General features: G+C 37.4%; 1 protein-coding gene across 5 annotated transcripts in view; it reads left to right on the top strand.

The window, feature by feature from the left end:
- The window catches only part of LOC131951387 (putative E3 ubiquitin-protein ligase HERC1), a 65493-nt gene that overhangs the window by 8105 nt on the left and 33524 nt on the right, over positions 1–23864 (top strand). For all 5 annotated transcript variants that reach the window (XM_059313781.1, XM_059313782.1, XM_059313783.1 and 2 more), the window contains exons 10-42: positions 941–1084; positions 1427–1554; positions 1849–1993; positions 2122–2293; positions 3075–3209; positions 3556–3721; positions 5007–5132; positions 5408–5587; positions 8355–8507; positions 8874–9006; positions 9870–10058; positions 10416–10610; positions 11348–11527; positions 11967–12081; positions 12424–12683; positions 12880–13014; positions 13182–13229; positions 13496–13575; positions 13911–13986; positions 14473–14720; positions 15303–15500; positions 15940–16060; positions 16673–16916; positions 17672–17790; positions 18619–18765; positions 18935–19041; positions 19487–19885; positions 20762–21001; positions 21187–21270; positions 21702–22032; positions 22810–22925; positions 23119–23282; positions 23480–23682. In XM_059313781.1, the coding sequence (XP_059169764.1) occupies positions 941–1084; positions 1427–1554; positions 1849–1993; positions 2122–2293; positions 3075–3209; positions 3556–3721; positions 5007–5132; positions 5408–5587; positions 8355–8507; positions 8874–9006; positions 9870–10058; positions 10416–10610; positions 11348–11527; positions 11967–12081; positions 12424–12683; positions 12880–13014; positions 13182–13229; positions 13496–13575; positions 13911–13986; positions 14473–14720; positions 15303–15500; positions 15940–16060; positions 16673–16916; positions 17672–17790; positions 18619–18765; positions 18935–19041; positions 19487–19885; positions 20762–21001; positions 21187–21270; positions 21702–22032; positions 22810–22925; positions 23119–23282; positions 23480–23682 (5481 nt within the window). The remainder of the gene's footprint in view (positions 1–940; positions 1085–1426; positions 1555–1848; positions 1994–2121; positions 2294–3074; positions 3210–3555; positions 3722–5006; positions 5133–5407; positions 5588–8354; positions 8508–8873; positions 9007–9869; positions 10059–10415; positions 10611–11347; positions 11528–11966; positions 12082–12423; positions 12684–12879; positions 13015–13181; positions 13230–13495; positions 13576–13910; positions 13987–14472; positions 14721–15302; positions 15501–15939; positions 16061–16672; positions 16917–17671; positions 17791–18618; positions 18766–18934; positions 19042–19486; positions 19886–20761; positions 21002–21186; positions 21271–21701; positions 22033–22809; positions 22926–23118; positions 23283–23479; positions 23683–23864) is intronic.

Genomic DNA, 23864 nt, shown 5'->3' with positions numbered 1-23864 from the left:
TGATAGACTATCCTTAAGACTCCCATAGACTATCCATATCACCCTGATAGACTATCCTTAAGACTCCCATAGACTATCCATATCACCCTGATAGACTATCCTTAAGACTCCCATAGACTATCCATATCACCCTGATAGACTATCCTTAAGACTCCCATAGACTATCCATATCACCCTGATAGACTATCCTTAAGACTCCCATAGACTATCCATATCACCCTGATAGACTATCCTTAAGACTCCCATAGACTATCCATATCACCCTGATAGACTATCCTTAAGACTCCCATAGACTATCCATATCACCCTGATAGACTATCCTTAAGACTCCCATAGACTATCCATATCACTTTGATAGACTATCCTTAAGACTCCCATAGACTATCCATATCACCCTGATAGACAATCCTTAAGACTCCCATAGACTATCCATATCACCCTGATAGACTATCCTTAAGACTCCCATAGACTATCCATATCACCCTGATAGACTATCCTTAAGACTCCCATAGACTATCCATATCACCCTGATAGACTATCCTTAAGACTCCCATAGACTATCCATATCACCCTGATAGACTATCCTTAAGACTCCCATAGACTATCCATATCACTTTGATAGACTATCCTTAAGACTCCCATAGACTATCCATATCACCCTGATAGACTATCCTTAAGACTCCCATAGACTATCCATATCACCCTGATAGACTATCCTTAAGACTCCCATAGACTATCCATATCACTTTGATAGACTATCCTTAAGACTCCCATAGACTATCCATATCACCCTGATAGACTATCCTTAAGACTCCCATAGACTATCCATATCACTTTGATAGACTGTCCTTAAGACCCTGATAGACTGTCCAGATCACTTGATAGACTGTCCATATCACCCTGAGACCACCAAGATAAATTACTCTCCTACCTCCTTCAGGCCATGGAGACAAGACGTCAAGAAATGTTCCAAAGCAAGTGAAGGACATCGGACCAGTTGGGCAAGTCGCTTGTGGCAGTTCCCACACACTAGCAGTGTCCCAAGATGGCAAAACTGTTTGGTCTTTTGGCGGTGGAGACAATGGTAGGTCTTACACTCATTTAAATGTTAATAACTTGTCTGTGTAGCCTACGCTCATTCAGAATTTGTGTTGTTTGCACCATTAAAGTAATGTTTCTATTTAAATCAGTTACCCAACCGAGTTTAAGAAAATTTTAACTGGTTTCCAGTTTAAGCTGGCAATTTTCAAGATCACATAAATTATAAATTTTTATTAACACATTGTATGAAGAAAGCTGCCTCAAATTTAGTTCTAAAAGGTGTGTAAGTAACATAATTTTAATTAATGAATTTAGAAATACATACCAATGACAGTATTTAAACAAATAACATAATCTTCTGTTATTTCTGTTTTTGTGTTTGCAGGTAAGCTAGGCCACGGAGACATGAATAGACAAACAAAACCAGCTGTGATTGAGGCTTTCTGTGGGATGTATATTCGCAAAGTAGCATGTAGTAGTCAGGCATCGCTTGCTCTCACATCCACTGGACAGGTGTGTTGTGTTTTATAAAAAATTGGTTTGGATATGTTTCATATTATTAAAGAAAAGTTGGTTTAGAAGTTTTATATTTCAATACAAAAGTTGGTTTGGATGTTTTTATATTTGATATAAAAATTGATTTTGGATGTTTTATATTTTAATAGAAAAATTGGTACGAGTATATTTTTACAAATGTTAGTTAGGATGTTTCACATATCTTTTTAGAAGTTTTGACAGAGCTTGTTAATAAGTATAATTTAAAACATGTTTTTGTTTTGAAAAATATTTGTTTTTAAAATCTTGCAGGTTTATGCATGGGGTAGTGGCTCATGCCTAGGATTTGGACTAGCAGATTTCACTGCCATGTCCCCAAAATTGGTTGAAGATCTGCAAGGCACAAGAATCATGGATATAACATGTGGAGACAGTCATTGCTTAGCTCTTTCTCATGGTACTTGTTGCAACCTAATCAACTGTCAGCTACTTTACTTTATTTTTATTTTTTTTATTTGTCTTTGCAAAGTAAAAAAAAAAATCTTGTCTTTATAAAAATCAATCCAATGTGTATTTGTGTACCAGATAATGAAGTATTTGCATGGGGCAACAATGCTATGGGGCAATGTGGACAAGGGCACGCACAAAGTCCTGTGACAAGACCACGTAAAGTTATTGGCCTCGAGGGCGCTCACATTCAGCAGATTTCAGCTGGCACATCTCATAGTGTTGCTACAACCGCACTTCCATATGACCGGTAATATGTTTATACGCACTTTTTAGTTCTTATGTATCAGGTATTTCTAGAAAAGGCCACACTTCCATATGACCGGTAATACGTTTGAACCCACTGTTTAGTTCTTATGTATCAGGTAGTTCTAGAAAAGCCACACTTCCATATGACCGGTAATATGTTTATACGCACTGTTTAATTCTTATGTATCAGGTAGTTCTAGAAAAGGCCACACTTCCATATGACCGGTAATATGTTTGAACCCACTGTTTAGTTCTTATGTATCTGGTTATTCTAGAAAAGGCCATGCTAACAAAGGGCTATCGAAAAATCTCGACATTATTTGGAAAGTTGGTCAACCCCAAAGCTCCAGTATTTGATTGTTTAGAAAATACTTAAGACACAAAATTTACATCTAAAATAATAGAGTTTAGTTATTCAAAATGTATATTACACTTTATTTTATTCAGCGGTAAAAAAAAGTTAGACTTAAGTACACAATTTAGCATTCATACAGCAGGAAGATTCAAACCAGGGTGGAGTTGTGACTTAAATGCTTTTAGTAAAATGACAATCTTTTGAAAATACAGCAGGACTTGACGTTAAAGTTGTTGAATTATTCATTAGTTTAATTGTTAAATACAATACCAGATTCATATGTAATTAGTAGAATTAACTGAAGTTCACTTGAGGTGTTTGTTATTGTATTTTACCATCGCTATCCCCAGATATTATGACTTAAAATAAATAGTTTAAAAATACCAGTGTCTTCCTTCAACTGAGTGTTGAATTATTATTTTTTCAGCCAAGTGATTGCCTGGCACAGGCCTTTTTGTGTGGACCTCCAGGAAGCAACCTTCACTGTTCTCAGCACTTTCTTGGAGCACTACTGTGATGGATTTGATAACCCTGAGGCACCCCCACCATTTGCTAACAAACAGTGTGTACTCCTAATTTATTCAGTAGCTATGTTCCTTGATTGAGGGAAAAATTTAGCTACGTGCAGTGTTTCTCTCAGAAAGTTTTCATGTGGGGGGGGGGGGGGGGGGGGAATGGATGACACTGTTTAAAATACATCTTTTCTTTATAAATTGTATATTTTTCTATTTTGACTCGGGGTGGTAGACTTTGGGTTGAAAGAAATTCAAACATTGTCCAGTTCAGCAAATAATTTTTACTTTGATTGCCAACATTTTAGTAAGATTCAACTCACACTTACATATATAATAAACTTGAAAATATAGTAATGCTATGTTGTTGATGTCTCCATGTTGTTGCTTCCCCAGACAACATCAGCAGTTTGTTTTACTCTGCCTGAAGCTGCTTTCTTCTCACCTGTCCCTGGCTCTCACCTGTGGTCTGGGTAGTGAAGTCTTAGGCAATCAGACGAGACCACTGCGGGTTCTGCTCTTCAGGCTAGTGGACACCAACACACCAGAGCTCATTCAGAAGGTTAGGGTTAGGTCTTGTCATTGTCAGGGTTATGTTTTATCATTGTCAGGGTTACATGTATGGTGGACACCAATACACCAGAGCTCATTCAGAAGGTTAGGGTTAGGTCTTGTCATTGTCAGGGTTATGTTTTATCATTGTCAGGGTTACATGTATGGTGGACACCAATACACCAGAGCTCATTCAGAAGGTTAGGGTTAGGTCTTGTCATTGTCAGGGTTATGTTTTATCATTGTCAGGGTTACATGTATGGTGGACACCAATACACCAGAGCTCATTCAGAAGGTTAGGGTTAGGTCTTGTCATTGTCAGGGTTATGTTTTATCATTGTCAGGGTTACATGTATGGTGGACACCAATACACCAGAGCTCATTCAGAAGGTTAGGGTTAGGTCTTGTCATTGTCAGGGTTATGTTTTATCATTGTCAGTGTTACATGTATGGTGGACACCAACACACCAGAGCTCATTCAGAAGGTTAGGGTTAGGTCTTGTCATTGTCAGGGTTATGTTTTATCATCGTCAGTGTTACATGTATGGTGGACACCAACACACCCGAGCTCATTCAGAAGGTTAGGGTTAGGTCTTGTCATTGTCAGGGTTATGTTTTGTCATTGTCAGGGTTAAGTGTTGTATACACCAACACACCAGAGCTCATTCAGAAGGTTAGGGTTAGGTCTTGTCATTGTCAGGGTTATGTTTTGTCATTGTCAGGGTTAAGTGTTGTATACACCAACACACCAGAGCTCATTCAGAAGGTTAGGGTTAGGTCTTGTCATTGTCAGTGTTATGTTTTATCATTGTCAGGGTTACATGTATGGTGGACACCAACACACCAGAGCTCATTCAGAAGGTTAGGGTTAGGTCTTGTCATTGTCAGGGTTATGTCTTATCATTGTCAGGGTTAAGTGTTGTATATGCAAACACACAAGAGTTTATTCATAAGGTTAGATTTGGGTCTGATCATTGTCAGGTTTAAGTTTTGCCAATGTCAGGGTTATGTCAGGGTTAAGTTTGTTGTATACACCAACACACCAGAGCCCTTTCAGAAGGTTATTGTTAAGTGTTTATTAAGTGTTATCTTTGTTTGGGTTAATTGTTGTTATTTTTGGGTTACATGTATATTGATATTATTATTTTACTCCATAAACTTGCAGTAGCTTTAGAATATTTTGATATAACACTTCTGAATTTCAAATTTTTTTTTTCTTATACATCTATGTTTATGTCTATACATTCTGACTGCAAAGAATTCTTATAACAAATCTGTAATGCACTATTTGATAGACTGTTACAGACACTCTGTCCATCGGTGCTTCCTTGCTACTACCACCACTACGTGAGAGGATGGAGCTCCTGCACTCCCTACTACCCCAGGGTCCAGATAGCTGGGAATCTCTGACCAAAGGACAGGTCTGTCATAGTTGCTGTTTGATGTCTTCATTATTGGTCTTTAGTTACATAGAAATTGATTACAATAATGTTAATGTTCTTAGGAAACTAAGTGAAAATTTGTAAGGTAGAAAAACAAAATAAAATTAATTGAGATTAATAGTAACAATTTTTTTTCAAATGTAAGTTAAATTTTTTACATTCAAGCAATGTTGCTGGTTTTAAAATTTTAAACTTCGTGTTATTTTTCAAATCTACAATAATGAGAACCAAGTAACCATCTTTCTGTTACCCAGAGGATGCAGTTGAGTATAATTTTGACCAGCTTACAAGACAACCAACACATAGCAGCACTGCTGGGGCTATCCAACCAGAGGATTGAGAACTCTCTTGTCTTTTCTGACACTGGCGCCTCTGAGCTGCAGCTGGCGGAACTTTTAATGAAAACTATACTGAGGAATCTTGCTGCACACACGGTAGGTGCTGGGTGTTTGTTTGAAGGGTGGCGGAACTTTTAATGAAAACTATACTGAGGAATCTTGCTGCGCACACGGTAGGTGCTGGGTGTTTGTTTGAAGGGTGGCTGAACTTTTAATGAAAACTATACTGAGGAATCTTGCTGCACACATGGTAGGTGCTGGGTGTTTGTTTGAAGGGTGGCTGAACTTTTAATGAAAACTATACTGAGGAATCTTGCTGCGCACACGGTAGGTGCTGGGTGTTTGTTTGAAGGGTGGCTGAACTTTTAATGAAAACTATACTGAGGAATCTTGCTGCGCACACGGTAGGTGCTGGGTGTTTGTTTGAAGGGTGGCTGAACTTTTAATGAAAACTATACTGAGGAATCTTGCTGCGCACACGGTAGGTGCTGGGTGTTTGTTTGAAGGGTGGCTGAACTTTTAATGAAAACTATACTGAGGAATCTTGCTGCACACACGGTAGGTGCTGGGTGTTTGTTTGAAGGGTGGCTGAACTTTTAATGAAAACTATACTGAGGAATCTTGCTGCACACACGGTAGGTGCTGGGTGTTTGTTTGAAGGGTGGCTGAACTTTTAATGAAAACTATACTGAGGAATCTTGCTGCGCACACGGTAGGTGCTGGGTGTTTGTTTGAAGGGTGGCTGAACTTTTAATGAAAACTATACTGAGGAATCTTGCTGCACACACGGTAGGTGCTGGGTTTGTTTGAAGGGTGGCTGAACTTTTAATGAAAACTATACTGAGGAATCTTGCTGCGCACACGGTAGGTGCTGGGTGTTTGTTTGAAGGGTGGCTGAACTTTTAATGAAAACTATACTGAGGAATCTCGCTGCGCACACGGTAGGTGCTGGGTGTTTGTTTGAAGGGTGGCTGAACTTTTAATGAAAACTATACTGAGGAATCTTGCTGCACACACGGTAGGTGCTGGGTGTTTGTTTGAAGGGTGGCTGAACTTTTAATGAAAACTATACTGAGGAATCTTGCTGCACACACGGTAGGTGCTGGGTGTTTGTTTGAAGGGTGGCTGAACTTTTAATGAAAACTATACTGAGGAATCTTGCTGCGCACACGGTAGGTGCTGGGTGTTTGTTTGAAGGGTGGCTGAACTTTTAATGAAAACTATACTGAGGAATCTTGCTGCGCACACGGTAGGTGCTGGGTGTTTGTTTGAAGGGTGGCTGAACTTTTAATGAAAACTATACTGAGGAATCTTGCTGCGCACACGGTAGGTGCTGGGTGTTTGTTTGAAGGGTGGCTGAACTTTTAATGAAAACTATACTGAGGAATCTTGCTGCGCACACGGTAGGTGCTGGGTGTTTGTTTGAAGGGTGGCTGAACTTTTAATGAAAACTATACTGAGGAATCTCGCTGCGCACACGGTAGGTGCTGGGTGTTTGTTTGAAGGGTGGCTGAACTTTTAATGAAAACTATACTGAGGAATCTTGCTGCACACACGGTAGGTGCTGGGTGTTTGTTTGAAGGGTGGCTGAACTTTTAATGAAAACTATACTGAGGAATCTTGCTGCACACACGGTAGGTGCTGGGTGTTTGTTTGAAGGGTGGCGGAACTTTTAATGAAAACTATACTGAGGAATCTTGCTGCACACACGGTAGGTGCTGGGTGTTTGTTTGAAGGGTGGCTGAACTTTTAATGAAAACTATACTGAGGAATCTTGCTGCACACACGGTAGGTGCTGGGTGTTTGTTTGAAGGGTGGCTGAACTTTTAATGAAAACTATACTGAGGAATCTTGCTGCGCACACGGTAGGTGCTGGGTGTTTGTTTGAAGGGTGGCTGAACTTTTAATGAAAACTATACTGAGGAATCTTGCTGCGCACACAGTAGGTGCTGGGTGTTTGTTTGAAGGGTGGGCTTCAGCTGTGTTGGTCTAGTTCATTGGCTGTACACCTGTGGGATATAAACCTGTAGAGTTTACGCCTGTAAGTTGTACATCTGTAGGCTGTACACCTGTAGGCCGTATATCTGTAGACGGTAAACCTGTGAAATGTAGACCTTTAGTCTCTCACATATAAAGTATACATGATAGTTTCACATGTGTAATATATACATTTGTAATTTTTTCATTTGTCATTATGCACATATTTTAATCTCTTTTAGCAAACTGTTCTTCATGTATAAAAATAGGAATCCTTATAGTTGATAAGTTTTGTAAAATCCTAATTCTTGTGTGTTGACTTCCAGGAGAGGCTGCTGAATGAACTCAGTACTGACAACACTCTACATTCTGATGCCTGTGTTGAGTCTGTAGTTGATAAGTTTTGTAAAATCCTAATTCTTGTGTCTTGACTTCCAGGAGAGGCTGCTGAATGAACTCAGTACTGACAACACTCTACATTCTGATGCCTGTGTTGAGTCTGTAGTTGATAAGTTTTGTAACATCCTGATTCTTGTGTGTTGACTTCCAGGAGAGGCTGCTGAATGAACTCAGTACTGACAACACTCTACATTCTGATGCCTGTGTTGAGTCTGTAGTTGATAAGTTTTGTAACATCCTGATTCTTGTGTGTTGACTTCCAGGAGAGGCTGCTGAATGAACTCAGTACTGACAACACTCTACATTCTGATGCCTGTGTTGAGTCTGTAGTTGATAAGTTTTGTAACATCCTGATTCTTGTGTGTTGACTTCCAGGAGAGGCTGCTGAATGAACTCAGTACTGACAACACTCTACATTCTGATGCCTGTGTTGAGTCTGTAGTTGATAAGTTTTGTAACATCCTGATTCTTGTGTGTTGACTTCCAGGAGAGGCTGCTGAATGAACTCAGTACTGACAACACTCTACATTCTGATGGCTGTGTTGAGTCCTCCCCACCTGCCAATCTCCACCACCTGTTGTCTTCACTTCAAAAACATTTGCTGGCTTACTGCTATAATAAATCTTTAGCTGATAAAAAGGTCAGTTTTTCAAAGCTTCACTATTGCTGGTTTTGTCATTAGTATATTGCTCTAGGAGAAAGTTATTTTAAAACCTTCCATAACCCATTTTAAGCCAACACTCTTAAATATGTTTTCTAAAATAAAAAAATTTACTGGCTTACTTCCTTTATTAAAATATCAGCCAAAATAATAGTGATAAAAATGGGGGAAAAAATGCCTTAACTTGTAATTGTTGCTGCATAGCTCATTTTATTTCACACATTTTTCTTTTAGTTGTCAAACATCTGTTCTAATAATCTTTTTTTTTTAAATGAGCTTATCAATCTTTTTAAAAAAAATCTTTTATTAACATGAGAAGTAACAACCTACCATCTGTTTCCTTAGCTGCCTCTTGTATTCAAACATCTCCACCAACATCTTCTGCTTCTAATCCCTGTATGTGGTGACATCATCACACACACTGTTACTGTGGTCACCAAGTTAAATGGATCGGAGGATGTCATTGAACAAGTTGAAGGTAATAAAGTTTTTTTTTTGTTTCCTTAAATTTGTTCATTTTATGTTTATACATTGAATGGCTATATGTTGTGTAACTTGGCCTAACATTTATTCATTTTAAGATTTATTTTTTGTTAATCAAATCATACAAACTACACGTTTTTATTTTATTATTTACCTAATCATATTGTTCCTTCTGGCATTTAAATTTAAAATTGTCTTCTGTCTATCATTTACTACATGTTCAATATATTTGTTTCTTTAATAATTCGTTCAAGTTTTTTTCTTGCACCTCCCATTTAAACACTAGAACTATGTGTTTGTCAAGATGAAACTATTTTTTTAAAAAGCCATTAAAAACTTTTATATAGACTTTACTATGAAAAACCAATAGTTTTAGAGCTAGTCTTTTTGTTCTATAAGGATTTCTTCATAATAAATGAGAAGATTGTAGAAGATCCACAACATCATTTTTTTTTCAACATAATTTTGCATTAATTACCAATAAGTTATTTCAGCCTGTTTTTTTTTTTATAACCTTTATTCACCCTAAAAAAAAGTATACGGCAGCTATTATTTTATTTCAAAGTTTTCTCTCCTAGATGGGTCGCTGTCCCCATCTTCATCTTTTGAACTCAGAACTTTAAACTACATTTCCTATTCTCCCCCCACCCCCCCCCCCCCCAGATGTTGTCCTTCAGTCTCCCACTGGTAAAATGTTTACCCACCTAATGTTTTCCATTTCCTCCACAGATGTTGTCCTTCAGTCCCCTTCTGGTAAAATGTTTACCCACCTAATGTTTTCCATTTCCTCCACAGATGTCCTTCAGTCCCCTTCTGGTAAAATGTTTACCCATCTGATGTTTCCCATTTTCTCCTCAGATGTTGTCCTTCAGTCCCCTGCAGGTAAAATGTTGACCCATGTGATGAATGCCATGCTGGTGCTCCCACTGCCCCTTGTGATGCCTGTTCTTCATCAGATTCTAACCTTACTGCCTCAGATGGACAGGTTGTGTAAGCTCTTACCCGGAGCTGCACTCCTTGAGGAGTCAGAGCTAGAGTTTAAGAGAGGTATGTAAAGAATCAGTAGTAGAGTTGGTGACAAGAGCTAGTTTCAGTAAAGATGCCAAGACATATTTTAAAAATAGTAGACCGCCAAGCCAAAAGCAGCATTATTTTGTACTGTAACTGCCCTACTAGAATGTGATGATGTAATGGACCTCTGGGGAAACAGTCTCGAAACAGTAAATTAAATATATTAAAAATCAGTGCAGAGTTGTTCAAATAAATGTGGTTATAAAATAGAATGTGGTCTTACCCATGTCAACAATAATAATGGAAGGCCTTTTGTCAAACTCATTGTCCATTTATCAAATTATTCTAGTGAGTTAATAGCATTAATAGTTCTTTTTCTTTCTTTTTCTCTAGAAGAGGGTGAAGCTCAGAACCATCAGAAGCCCTGGTCATGGCTGATTGACCTAGAGAGGACCTGTGGTCTGGTGGTGGGCAGCTGCATAGGTGGGATGCTCCACGGGCCACCTCAAGCACAGTGTGAAGTTGAGTGCGACCAATGGCTCAACTCCTTGCTCTTTAGCAATGGTCTACAATCTGCCACACAACTGAGTCAGTCCATGCTGCTACTTGTACATTCTCAAAATGTGTTTGCTATGGTTGATAGTTAGAGTAACTTGTTAAGGATTAATGTATGGTAGTTAAAATATAATAAGCAAAACTTTGTGTACAGAATTTCAGTAAAATTCAGTTTAAGTATTTAATTACATTTTGAGAAGTGTATTTTATGAAACTTTTATAATGAAGCAATGGAGTCTTACAATACAAACTGGCAGCACTTCCAAATATTTGAAGTATAAAAATAAACTGCAGTACCCTTCTCAGACCTGAGAGTCAATAGGACAGATGCAATAGAGTTCAACTGTTTATATGACTTTGGCATTTAAATGCCCATCTGCCTTCATTTTTCTCTATTCAATGCAGGTACTTATTAAAGCTGGTTTGGCTCAGTGATGTCCTACAGACTGGAGCCCATGACCAAACTCACTATTTTTTAAAAATAGCACTTGTTCTCTTTTTATGGGCAAACATTGCTTGGTTGGGAGAAGAGCGCTCTTCTGCTAACCCAAAAGTCTTGAGTTCTGATCTCAGACTCGCAATCTATAGGACATCCTTGAGTCCACCCAGGGTACCTGACTCTTGTTAGGGAAAGTTAAGATGGTTAGACAGCAACTACAATACTGTTACAGAAACAGATGAATTCTATTTTATCTGCCCTATTTACAGAAAGGATAAACGTACTATATTTGTATGTAATTTAATTATTTCTGTTTGTTGTCCTGGTTTAGAGAAGATTAGCTCCCTGGTGTCTGAGATGACAGTTGAAAGCCCTGAGTCCCTGTCCAGCCTGTGTAAAGATCCCAGCATGGACGCTGAGACCTCGGCTCTGCTAGATCTGGCCTTGGGGGGTCCTAATGACACCAACAGTCAGCTGTTGGCCATGATGGTGGACTTTGCTTTGCATCAAGGCTAGTGACACAAGTTTTTTTTTTTTTTTACAGTTATACACAGTATAGTAGATTCTTACCTCAATTTAATTGCAAGAACTATTATGAATTAATTAAATATAATTAAATAGTTAATTTTTATGGCTAGTCAAGTTTGTGCTGCTAATTTATTGAACTTCAATTTTAAAAATTCAGTATTTACTCACTTAACTGAAAAACAATTAACACACTTTAAAAATTCTACGAATGGAGTTATCGATTTTTTATTTGCTCTATGTCATTAAAGTTAGCTCTATATTTTTTTGTATGTTTGTTTTAAAAAATACCTGATTTAAATAGCTTAAAAATTGTTTGGGTTTTTGTAATTGATTTTGACAGTAATTGTAAGATGTGTAGAATGATAATTTGGCCTTGACATTTGAAAGGATTCTAGTGATAACTTTGTCACATGTACTTGCAGATTTGAACACATGTGAGCTGAGAGAAGAGAGATGGTTAGACCTGGTGACCAGATTTTTCTTAGCTGCATTACTCAAGCATTGCAATTTGTGGAAACACATTCAAGAGCATGACTGGTAATCTTTGATTTACCATTTCTGTTACTGCTCTTAAACTATGTTGTTGTTTCTTTAAGACAAAAGTTTGTTTTACCTATTGTATCTAAATAAAAAATACATTTTACTATTATGTTTTGCATATTATTAAAACACACTTTTCTCCAAATTATTCTTTATAATTTTAACTGACAATTTTCCTTAAACTTTGATACTATTCTAATAATTTAATATTGTAACTAAAAATCCTATTGTTATTTTAACAGTTTTCTCTACATTTTCTGTGTAATTTAAAGGAAACTTCTCTGAAATGCTGTGTGTATGATTTATTTAAATAAACATCTGCATTCTGCTTGTTTAAAGGCCTGTGAAGGAGTTGGAAGCCATTTTCCTCATGGTCTACAAAATTCGTAGCGTGCTTGTCTCGTTCCGTTGCCGCGGCCAGGAAGAGGACTCTGACAAAACCATAGTGGGTCAAAGGTCAACTGACAGCAAACCAGACCAGCCCCAGAGTGAGGGCAGGGAGGACGAGGTCATGTCTGAAAGCCCAGAACATTCCAGGGGTGAATTGCTGGATGAGAACATGGACCACGACTCTGACCATGAGCACCATGATACTGATGGTAAGGTTTGCTACTCAATACCTCCAAATAATTATGGTCCCATATTTTGTTTTACATTTAATTTTTATGTTGTATACTTTTCCCCCCGTTCTAAACTAAAGTGTCACTTTAAATCTGTCAAAATCAAAGATCATGGGGTATATATTTTGCTTTATAAATGATTGTAAAAAAATGTATTGAAAACTTTTTAAACCAGCTGATGAAGAGCAGCAGTCTCCATCAAGGATTTTACCCCTGGAGAAAAAAAATGAGTTATCCTATGAAGAAATGTGCTACAAGTATTTAGAAAAGTGTATATTTTTGTTGCTGTGTGTCAGACCTACTCTCTCAGGTTTAGTACAAACTTTTAATCTTTTTTATGTATGTTTTTATTGTGATGAATTTTATTTTTGCCTTAACTTAAATAAATAATTTTACATTTTTTGTATTTTTGGTTAAAAATAATCACTGTTTATTATGTACATATTTTGTATTTCATCACTGACTCATCTTCTGTAGGTGATTCTAATGAGTTTCTTCAAAAATCACCTGTTAAAACCACAAGAGGTAATAGTTTATGGTGCTTACTTATGTTTCATCTATTTACACATATTCACTGTGGTTCAACATTGTTAACAGCTTAGTTTGCCAGTGACAGTGCCAATAGTTTGTGTTAAATCTGTTTAAGTGTAGTATTTGTAGTGTACATACAGCTCCAATAACTCACATCCAGTAGTTCTTGTAATGGTAGAGATGTTCATGTATAGTGTTTTATAATCTAAAAATATTTGTTTACTGCTTTTAATTTATGGATTCCATTTTTCTGATGAAAGGCAATGATACATCTGAGATTTCTCCGAGAAGGATCTTGACAAGGCAAGGGAGCTTACCTGACATTCCATCTGATGTCCAGGTAAAAAAAAACTTGTCCAGTATGGAAATTGCGCTAAAAACTTAACTAATATTTTACGTACATAAACAGTTGTTAATTATTTCTCATCTAATACACGTAATTTTGTTTATTATTATCATGTGATTTAATTTTTTTAGAATAAAAAAATAAAATAAAAAATTAAACTTATGTATTATATCTTATCAATTATTTTTTAATTAGGTAGTTCAAATTTTATTGAATTCTTTTTTTTTTTTGGGTTAGAAACACATTTTTTAAAACTAATTATAAACTATGAGAATATTTTTTAAAAATCTATTATGATATCTATTGCAAATATGAAAAACCTTTTGTAGGAAGAACATCCGCCAGTGTTCAGAGAAGGCATGGGCACTCCCACCCCAAGCTCAATTCACCTCAGACACCAACTTGGTAAGAACCCATGTTACACTTAGGTAGTCTAGGGTTAATGCTTAGGTATTTGTTAACTGCTCATTACATAATGTTATTGTATTACCATGCTATCACTATAAAGAACACTCCTATTTCATGAAAATTACCAAAAAAATATTCATACTTTCCTCCTTTATGAAAATATTTTAATATAATTCATTATCCTATCATTTCCCCCTCAATGATAATGACAAAATAAAATTTATCATCCCATATTTTCTGACTATGAAAAAGACTGAATAAAATTTATTATTCCATATTCTCCTACTCTATAAAAATGACAGAATAAGAATATATCATCATATATATCGTATGACATAATAAAACATATAATATTATCATAATTAACGAAAAGGGAAAAATAAATTTCATAATCAAATATTTGTATACTTAATGAAAATGACAATAATATTCAAATCCATATTTTCCTACTGTATGAAATGAGAAAAATGTATTATCCTCTAGGTCCAAACTTAAACTCCTTACAAAAAGTGAAAGAGATGCTGCGTCGACTCCGATGGCGCCAGGAGAGGATGAACGCCATTGGCTCAGGCCAGGGCTGGAACCAGCATGAACTCAGCAGCCTGCCAGAGAACCGCGTGGTGACTGATATCCTCCAGTTTGTGTGTGGCGAGCAGAAGAACAACTACGTGGACTCCTTGGATGTGGAACAACTGGTCAAGGCTATGGAGCTTCAGCAGGAGAGGGCTCAGGTTTGTAGAATATGACTGTAACAGATTCAAGTGATTTTTAATTCATTCTATTGACATATAGGTAGTGTCAGGATTCAAATTTGTAGAACAACCCACAGTCCATCCAGGTCTGATGGGTGTCTGGTCTGACCCTTGTTCGGGAAAGTAAAGGCTAAGTGGTGTCCACACTTTCCCTTTATATGCAGAGGTCACAGAAATATGTGAAATCGATTTCACTTGCCCCTTGAACTTGCAGGTTCGGAGGGGAACTTTACTAACCACTATCTTGCAGGCTCTGTTGTAGTTTTGTAATGGTAACAGCATTCATCTTCACTTATATGCTCTAGCATCTTAATTCTGCTATTTTATCTTATTTGAGGTATAAAAAACATTTTGCTTTGAGTACACCTGCCGAGGTCACAGAAACAAGTGAATTCTACTTCACTTGCCCCATAGACCGTCAGGTTTGAAAGGGAAACTTTACACCTGCTTATCGTCATTTTATAAATTAAAGTAGATATACATGATAGACTTACATAAATGTGTTTCTCGTGATTTGGACCTTCACTACAGTCCAACTTTACCATTTGTTTTACCTTACAGTCCAGACTGTACGCACTCAACCAAATAGTGGAGCTGCTGACCACAGGTAAAGACAAGGACAAGGACGTGAGCCAGCACAGCTCCCCCAACACAACTCTGCTCAACTCTGTCCATCTCCAGCTGCTTGCTGGCTGCTTTGGTCTATTGATTTTACGTCCAGATTGTAGCGCTGTCTCCAACCAACTGTATCACTACCAGGTGAGCCCAGATTGTAGCGCAAAAAGTAAACTTTTAGCCACATTATTCCCCACTTAGATCTAGTGCAATACAGCAGTCCTGAACTATTATTACAGGGCAGTGTATGTTAATGTTGTAGTAACCTTTGATCCTATTATTCCCCACCCAGATCTGAACTATGATTAGAGGACTGTATGTTAGTATTGTACTAACCTTTTGACCCTATTATTCCCCACCCAGATCTTAACTATTGTTACAGTACAAAGTATGTTAGTGTTTTGTGACCTTTTGACCCTTATTATTCCCCACTTAGATCTGAAATGTTGTTACAGTACAAAGTATGTTAGTGTTGTACTAACCTTTTGACCCTTATTATTCCCCACTTAGATCTGAACTATTGTTACAGTACAAAGTATGCTAGTGTTGTAGTAACCTTTTGAACCTATTATTCCCCACCCAGGATGGCATCAAGGCAGCCTCAGCACAAACACAACAAGAGATCCAGCTGGTTGTCCACAGAATCTATGAAGTGTTGGTGGTTTCCTTGATTGAGATGATGAAGATGGAGAACATTGGCCATTGTGAGTTAATCCTAAATTTTAGTGCACGTTCAAGATAACACTACCTAATACTAAGCATGCTTATTCTCCTGTTTATTCACCTCATTTTGTAATATTTACTGTTTGGGGACAATATGAAATGCTAGGCAGTAGCCTGAATATGTTAAAAGGCTGTATTATTATTATTGAACCTGTTACTCATTACTAGCTTATAATTTCAATAAATCTTTCTGTAATGCTGCTTCTGAATTATATATTTTATGGGTTAAATAATTTTCAATTATTTAACTGAAATCTAAATTGCTATTATTTTTTACAAAAATGTTTCTACCTTGCTAAAATTTGTTTTAAAATGTGATTACATTTAATTCCTTGTGAGTTACGACAAAAATACTTCTAACAACTTTGATATGTTTGAGTAGTACCAGATTTCAATTTAGCCATGTGATTCAGCTTTGTAATCTTTAGTTTGATTTTATTGTCAAACAATATATTCATTATCTCCTTATATCAATTATAAATATTGCAGACACCAAAAAGTATTTAATGTTGTTAAACAAACTTTAATACAAATATTGCAGACACCAAGAAGTATTTAATGTTGTGAAACAAACTTTAATACAAATATTGCAGACACCAAGAAGTATTTAATGCTATCATCCATCCTGGCACTGAGCGTCAAGTACAAACCAGTGGACGTGTCCCTCACAGTCTCGTGCGGGCTCCCACCAGTACTCCTGGAGTTGTGTGGTACCAACAGTATCCAGAACTCTCACACACTCCCACCTGTTACTCTTCTTCTGGAACCTTCTCACCTCTCCACCATCCTGGGAGTGTCTAGTCTTAGGCTTCTACAGATCATTGCAGTTACTGTTGGGTAAGCTTGTCAGACTCCTGTACAGTAAAGGTATTTAGTCTAATGAACTAGCTGGGCTATTGTCCTCAGAGAAGGTATTTGGTCTAACGAACTAGCTGAGCTTTTGTCCCTAGAAAAGATATTTAGTCTAACGAACTAGCTGAGCTTTTATCCCTAGAAAAGATATTTAGTCTAACGAACTAGCTGAGCTTTTATCCCTAGAAAAGATATTTAGTCTAACGAACTAGCTGAGCTTTTATCCCTAGAAAAGATATTTAGTCTAACGAACTAGCTGAGCTTTTATCCCTAGAAAAGATATTTAGTCTAACGAACTAGCTGAGCTTTTATCCCTAGAAAAGATATTTAGTCTAACGAACTAGCTGAGCTTTTATCCCTAGAAAAGATATTTAGTCTAACGAACTAGCTGAGCTTTTATCCCTAGAAAAGATATTTAGTCTAACGAACTAGCTGAGCTTTTGTCCTTAGATAATGTATTTAGTCTTATAAAAGAGCCAAACATATCTCCCTTATTGGGGGTATTTAGTCTTATAAAAAGATAACCTTTTTTGCCCTGTAGAGAAGGTATTTTGCTTAAGTATTTTGTACTAAATTTTTTCACTCTTCTGATTTGGTATTGTGTCCAACTACTATGTTAATCCCCTGTTGTGATGATAAACTTTCCTCCATGGAACTTAGTTGTAAGTTGTCCTATAACACCCAGTTGAGCTATCTATATCACTGTATGGCTTGTCCTAACCAATCCAATTCAACCACAGCACCTATGCTGATCGATTGAGTGGTGGTGTGGTACAGTCAGTCATTGAGTTGCTATGGAAACAACTGGATGGACTTCTACAGCACAAACCCATTCCATCATCAGATACTTTTGACAAGCGTAAGTTGGTTTTTATACACATTTGCTATTAAATTTAAAGCCTTTTTTTTTCTATGTTCTCTTGTTGATGTATTGGTACTGATTGTTGTGTTGTGTTGGGGTTATCAACACTGGCTAATGTTTGTGTTGTGTTGATTCTAGAGATGAACCAAGTGAGGTTATCAACACTGGCTAATGTTTGTGTTGTGTTGGGGTTATCAACACTGGCTAATGTTTGTGTTGTGTTGATTCTAGAGATGAACCAAGTGAGGTTATCAACACTGGCTAATGTTTGTGTTGTGTTGGGGTTATCAACACTGGCTAATGTTTGTGTTGTGTTGGGGTTATCAACACTGGCTAATGTTTGTGTTGTGTTGATTCTAGAGATGAACTAAGTGAGGTTATCAACACTGGCTAATGTTTGTGTTGTGTTGGGGTTATCAACACTGGCTAATGTTTGTGTTGTGTTGATTCTAGAGATGAACCAAGTGAGGTTATCAACACTGGCTAATGTTTGTGTTGTGTTGGGGTTATCAACACTGGTTAATGTTTGTGTTGGGTTGATTCTAGAGATGAACCAAGTGAGGTTATCAACACTGGCTAATGTTTGTGTTGTGTTGGGGTTATCAACACTGGCTAATGTTTGTGTTGTGTTGATTCTAGAGATGAGCCAAGTGAGGTTATCAACACTGGCTAATGTTTGTGTTGTGTTGGGGTTATCAACACTGGCTAATGTTTGTGTTGTGTTGATTCTAGAGATGAACTAAGTGAGGTTATCAACACTGGCTAATGTTTGTGTTGTGTTGGGGTTATCAACACTGGCTAATGTTTGTGTTGTGTTGATTCTAGAGATGAACCAAGTGAGGTTATCAACACTGGCAGACCTGTTGGTGTTTTTAAGACATGTCATGGCCACCAGAGGATCCCAGCGACGCCTCACTGAGTGGAGATGGGTCAAGTGTTTGATTGACCTGGGCTGTGGTCAAGACAGAGAAGGTATTGGCTAGCAAGGCTGGGTATTCTTGGTATTTAAAAGCCCCAGTTGTAGAGTTAACATATGGGATATTATTTTTTAGCATTCCTAATTAATTTTCTAAAAGTTATGGAGACACAAAGTATTAAAAAAATGAAGTTTTTTTTCAATATGAATATAACCTTTTTTCAGGCCACTTGTGTTTTGACAGCCTACGTGTGCGTATCCTTGCCCTGCAGCTGCTGGGTGCAGTGCTACCTGCACTTGATATGCATCAGGAGAACGAGTATAAGACAAAAGTAAAACTTGTTGCACTCATTGATTTTTAACAACATTGTTTATGTTTTATTAGTAAATTGATTTCCATTGATGTAAAATTAAATTTCAAAATATCAAATTATGAATCTATTTTCATCTAAGAATCAGTGAATCCATATTTAAATTAAACAAAATAAATTAATATATCAGACACAATTTTACTTTAATGTATAAATTTCACTTTTTTAACAAAGTCATGTATCAAATTGCCTTTACTTTTCCATCTTAAGTCAGCTGTGAGCTGATTCCAGAACAACTTGTCATCAGTTCTGTCATAACATTTCTGGTTGAAAGTGATTTAAAATATGTCTTTGCCTGAAATATTATTTTTTACTATTTATCTGATGATACATTAATATTTTAACACCATATCATTATATTATTCACACATGCGATACATCGCGGTTCTTTTGATTACCTGGACAGGTGGTGAATATCCTGTTCTCTAGCCTGGCCAGCATGATGTGGAACATACCTGTAACTAAAGCCATCACCTGCGCAGAGAAGAAGAGAAACTTCCTCATCACACAGATTGAGGCCACCAAGGGCAAGCAGCAGCAGTCTGGGAGCAGGCCGGCACCAGATTCCAACAGCTCCACCCCCACCTCGGAGCAGAGTTCTCTACCTGCTCTCTTGGCCCTGACCGCCGGGTCATCGACCGGTTGTCCGTCTCTGGACAGCGTGGTGATTCCCAGTGCTGCGTTTGATGCTGACCGCTGCGTGGCGTGTACGGTGGAGACTGGCCACACCCTAGTTCATGGGTCAGGGGGTCGGGGTTATGGGCTGGGCAGTACTGTCATGACTTCTGGCTGCTATCAGTGGAAGGTAAGTTAGGCTTTTATCATTCTAAATATCATTCAATGTGCTTAATGTAAATAATTAATTGAGATTATGATTTATTTTGTTAAGAAAATGGCCAGAGAATCTTTAGTCTGATGGAATATATGGAGTAACTTTTTATTGTTTTTACAATGGTTGATTGCTTGTGGTCTAATTTAGTAGCTCAATTTTCACCCATTCATAGTGGAATAAGTTATTTTAAACTTTACAGATGTTTTTCTAATGTTATTAGATATTTAATTAGTCATTTAAGTTCATTACTATACATGTTAACCAAATTGGACATAACTAGGTACTAGCAATCTCCCAATTAGTCACCTGTCAGAGGTCATTTACAAATATTAGAGATGTATGAAAATAAGGGGCAGATAATGCCTTTATAGAGTAAATTTAATCAGGTCATTTTTGCCATATTAAGTCGATTGGGTATATAACAAGCTATTTGAGTCACGAGGGATGTCAACTGAAGAACAGCCAACTTACTCTTACATCTTCACATTGGCTCTATTCTAAATAGTAAAATATAAAACAAACATGAAATTTTACAGTAACTTGCTTTTAAACACACAAAAAATATTCTCTTAAATAAATTTGCGACTAACACTTTTAATTTAATAGCTAAAAAAACTTGTGTTTATTTTCTCATGTTTTATGTATTTGTGTTATTATAGGTTTTTATTTATACTTAGTTTGTTTCAGTTTTGCTTCTTTCGCTAAAACTGTCAAAATCACTTTTAAACTCCCTTGTTATTCCAATACTGTTAAAAGCCTTTGTCACTCAACTACAATTTAACATACCTGTCTATATAATTTAATTGTTAAAATTATTGAGACATTGTTTATTTATTGTGGTTTTAATAGTTCTTGATAGTTCGAGAGAATCGTGGTAACGAGGGCACCTGTGTGGGTGTGTCCAAATGGCCTGTCCGAGACTGTGGTCACCGCACCACTGGGGACATGTGGCTGTACCGTGCCTACAGCGGCAACCTGTACCACAACGGAGAAACCAGCTCCACACTGTCCAGCTTCACCCAAGGGGATTACATCACAGTCATACTAGATATGGATGCTAGAACTCTGGCCTTTGCAAAAAATGCAGAGGTTCGTTGGCACTTATTTTCTTACAACTTATACTTTTTTTTAAATTTTGTTAAGCAAAATAAAAGGTATATCTTTTAAAGCAATGATGTTTTGGCCTTTGTGGTTAGTTGAAGTAGCTGTTTTTAAAGAATATTTATGATGGTAATCTGATATTTAATTTTAAAATTTGTTATTGCTGTGTTTAGGAACCGCGACTGGCATTTGAAGATGTTGATGCTACGGAGTTGTACCCCTGTGTCACATTTTACAGTAGTAGCCCTGGGGAGAAGGTAGGTCATCTTTTATGTCAGTCAAGTGGTGTGTACTTTGCTCACTCTTGGGGGGTCAGATGCTTCTGCAAGAAGAAATTGGAGCATCTGCCAGCTACTCCCCATCTGAACATGTAGGGAGTTCCTAGAATGTAAGGGTTCAGACTATAGTGAAGTCAGTCTGCAACTGCTCCTCATTCAAGCATGTTAGGATTTTCTAGATTGTCAGGGTTCAGACCATTTTGAAGCAAATCTGCAAACTGCTCCCCATCTAAACATGTTGGTATTTCCTAAATTGTGATGGTTCATCCACATTTGGCCCTATAGCACATGATTAGATATTTTTGGGCTATGTCAGGGGTCTACTTCCAGCCACCCTGCTCCTGGCTTGTCCATAGCAAGAGCTACTAAGGTCAAGAAGTGGTTACAAAACTTACCTGTGTGTATCTTAGGTGAAAATCACAGACATGCATCTGAGAGAGAGCCCTAGGGAGCTGTTGGCCGGGTCCCCCATGTGCGCCCCGTCTGTGGCCGTGATGACAGAGTCCATGATCAACCTGATCCGCAGCCTCCACAGTGTGCCAGCGTGGGCCAGCTCCATCAGCGAGCACATGTGTCAGGAGTTGCAGGCCCTGCATGGCTGGACCACGGAGATGCAACAGAGTCCAGCTGTGGGGGACAAGATGTTCTCCCAGAGGGGTCGGGATGATGAGAACAAGACCAGTGACAGCTGTGAGGAGAAGACAGAAGCTCCAGTGTGTAGCTCTAACAATGAAGAGAAACGTTAGTCCTCATTTTTACTTTAGCTAATTAAGAGTTACCAGAAAAATGTACAAACGGAAAACTATGCTAACAGAAAAATGCACAAATACATTAATTTTGTCATATTTCATTGAAAAATGTTTTATTATGCTACAATGTACATGTCATTCTTAGCCAGTGAACATAAATGCTTGATTTAAGAAAACAAAAATGCCCTTGCACACTTTTTGTGCAGTTTTCCATGCTCATCTTTCCGATCACCCTAATTAAGAAATCTCCATTAGAAGAAAAACTTCCTTTTCTAAAGAATAATAGTCAAATAGTTTATTTTTGCAGTTTTGTTTAGAAGCATAGCTCTCAAAATATTCAATTGTTTAAAGGGGATAAAATAATTTACAATCCTTTAGAGGTTAGAATAGAAAGAAGTGGTACGGAACCTGTTTGCTAACCAAAAGCCTTTAGCAAGTCTGTTGAATACCTGATATTAGTCGAGTAAATTAAAGGCAGCTAATAGCACAAAACTCATAGAAATGATCAACCCTGGGCTCTTCTTTTAGGTTTTTTTTTTAATAATTATTATATGAAATTGAGTTTGACAAAACTGATTTTGCTCGGAGAAAAAAGACCTACATATTCCATCATATTTACAGTAGAAATGTGTAAGCGATTATATTTTAGGGTTTTGTTCTTCTGAGCTAAATCAATTTTCATCACATTTTGCTAAAACTAGAAGACTAAAAAAATCTTGTAAATATCTTGCGGCATTGTGTTCTAGTTTTAAACATATCTTTATTTCAGCAAAAAAAGAGAGTGAGAAAAAGAAGGATAAACTGAAACATGAGAAAAAAATGAGTCGAGACAGTCACCTGGCCTGCCCTGTTGACAACCTAAAGCTGGAACAAGCCTGCAACAGTGTGAGTAGTTCCACCAGGCCAAAACTACCTGGTCTATATACCTGCTTTACACTTCATTAAACTGAAAAGGTTTTGGACAGTTTCCTCTTGTACATACCATTTTCTCTATACAGACAAGATTATTAGCTTTTCAGATTTTTCTCTTATGTTCAATGTTTAAATTTAATGTGCTGTTATTTTTATATTTTCTCAGATTTGGCCATGTTTGGCTGTTATTGGGGGTGTGGATCATGGCTTAAGAATTGGAGGTAGATGTATCCATAAAGCTACAGGCAAGAAGGGCATTGTGTTAGGCCTACCTAGAGAAGCAGCAATCACAGCAAAAGTACAGTGGGATGAAGGGGATAGCACTGTCAGGTAATGGCAGTTGACTTCCCTTTGCAAGTCTATTTTTCAGCCATTTGTAATGAAATACATAATGTTGATTATGTCCTACCCTGTATTTTATACCACGTATACTTTCTTGAGGTCAACAAAATAATGTAACTGTTTGTTTTGAAATGCTCAAAATGTAAAACATACAAATAAAACAATGTTGTGTTTCTCTGTTTCAGTGATACTGTTCTGTCAAATTTGGAACCCATGGAAGGAGAAATCTTTGATGTGTCCCTGCTGTCAGGCTTCCAGTCTCACCACCTGGATGCTCTGGTTAAAATAGCTTTCCTGAGGGACTCAAGGACACGCTCGGACAGCGCCACCTTCAGGCCTGGGGACCTGGAGAAGCACAGGGACCAGCAGGAGATGGAGGCTGTTGCAGGTAACAATACCATCTCTCTCCCTCTCTCTTGTAGATAGTCACTACTACCAGAGCAACCAATGTAGACCAGGACAGGATAAAGAATCAAACATCTTCCTCACCCATCTTCCAGCCGCTAGACTCATGTTTTCCTCCAGGCTTTTGGTTTCTTCCCTATTGCATTGCATCACCTAGTTTGGGTT

Source organism: Physella acuta, unplaced genomic scaffold (assembly GCF_028476545.2).
Source record: "Physella acuta isolate Inbredline_101_S28 unplaced genomic scaffold, ASM2847654v3 ptg000810l, whole genome shotgun sequence".
In the NCBI taxonomy this organism is placed as follows: Eukaryota; Metazoa; Mollusca; class Gastropoda; family Physidae; genus Physella; species Physella acuta.
This window is presented reverse-complemented; position numbering and strand designations above follow the sequence as displayed.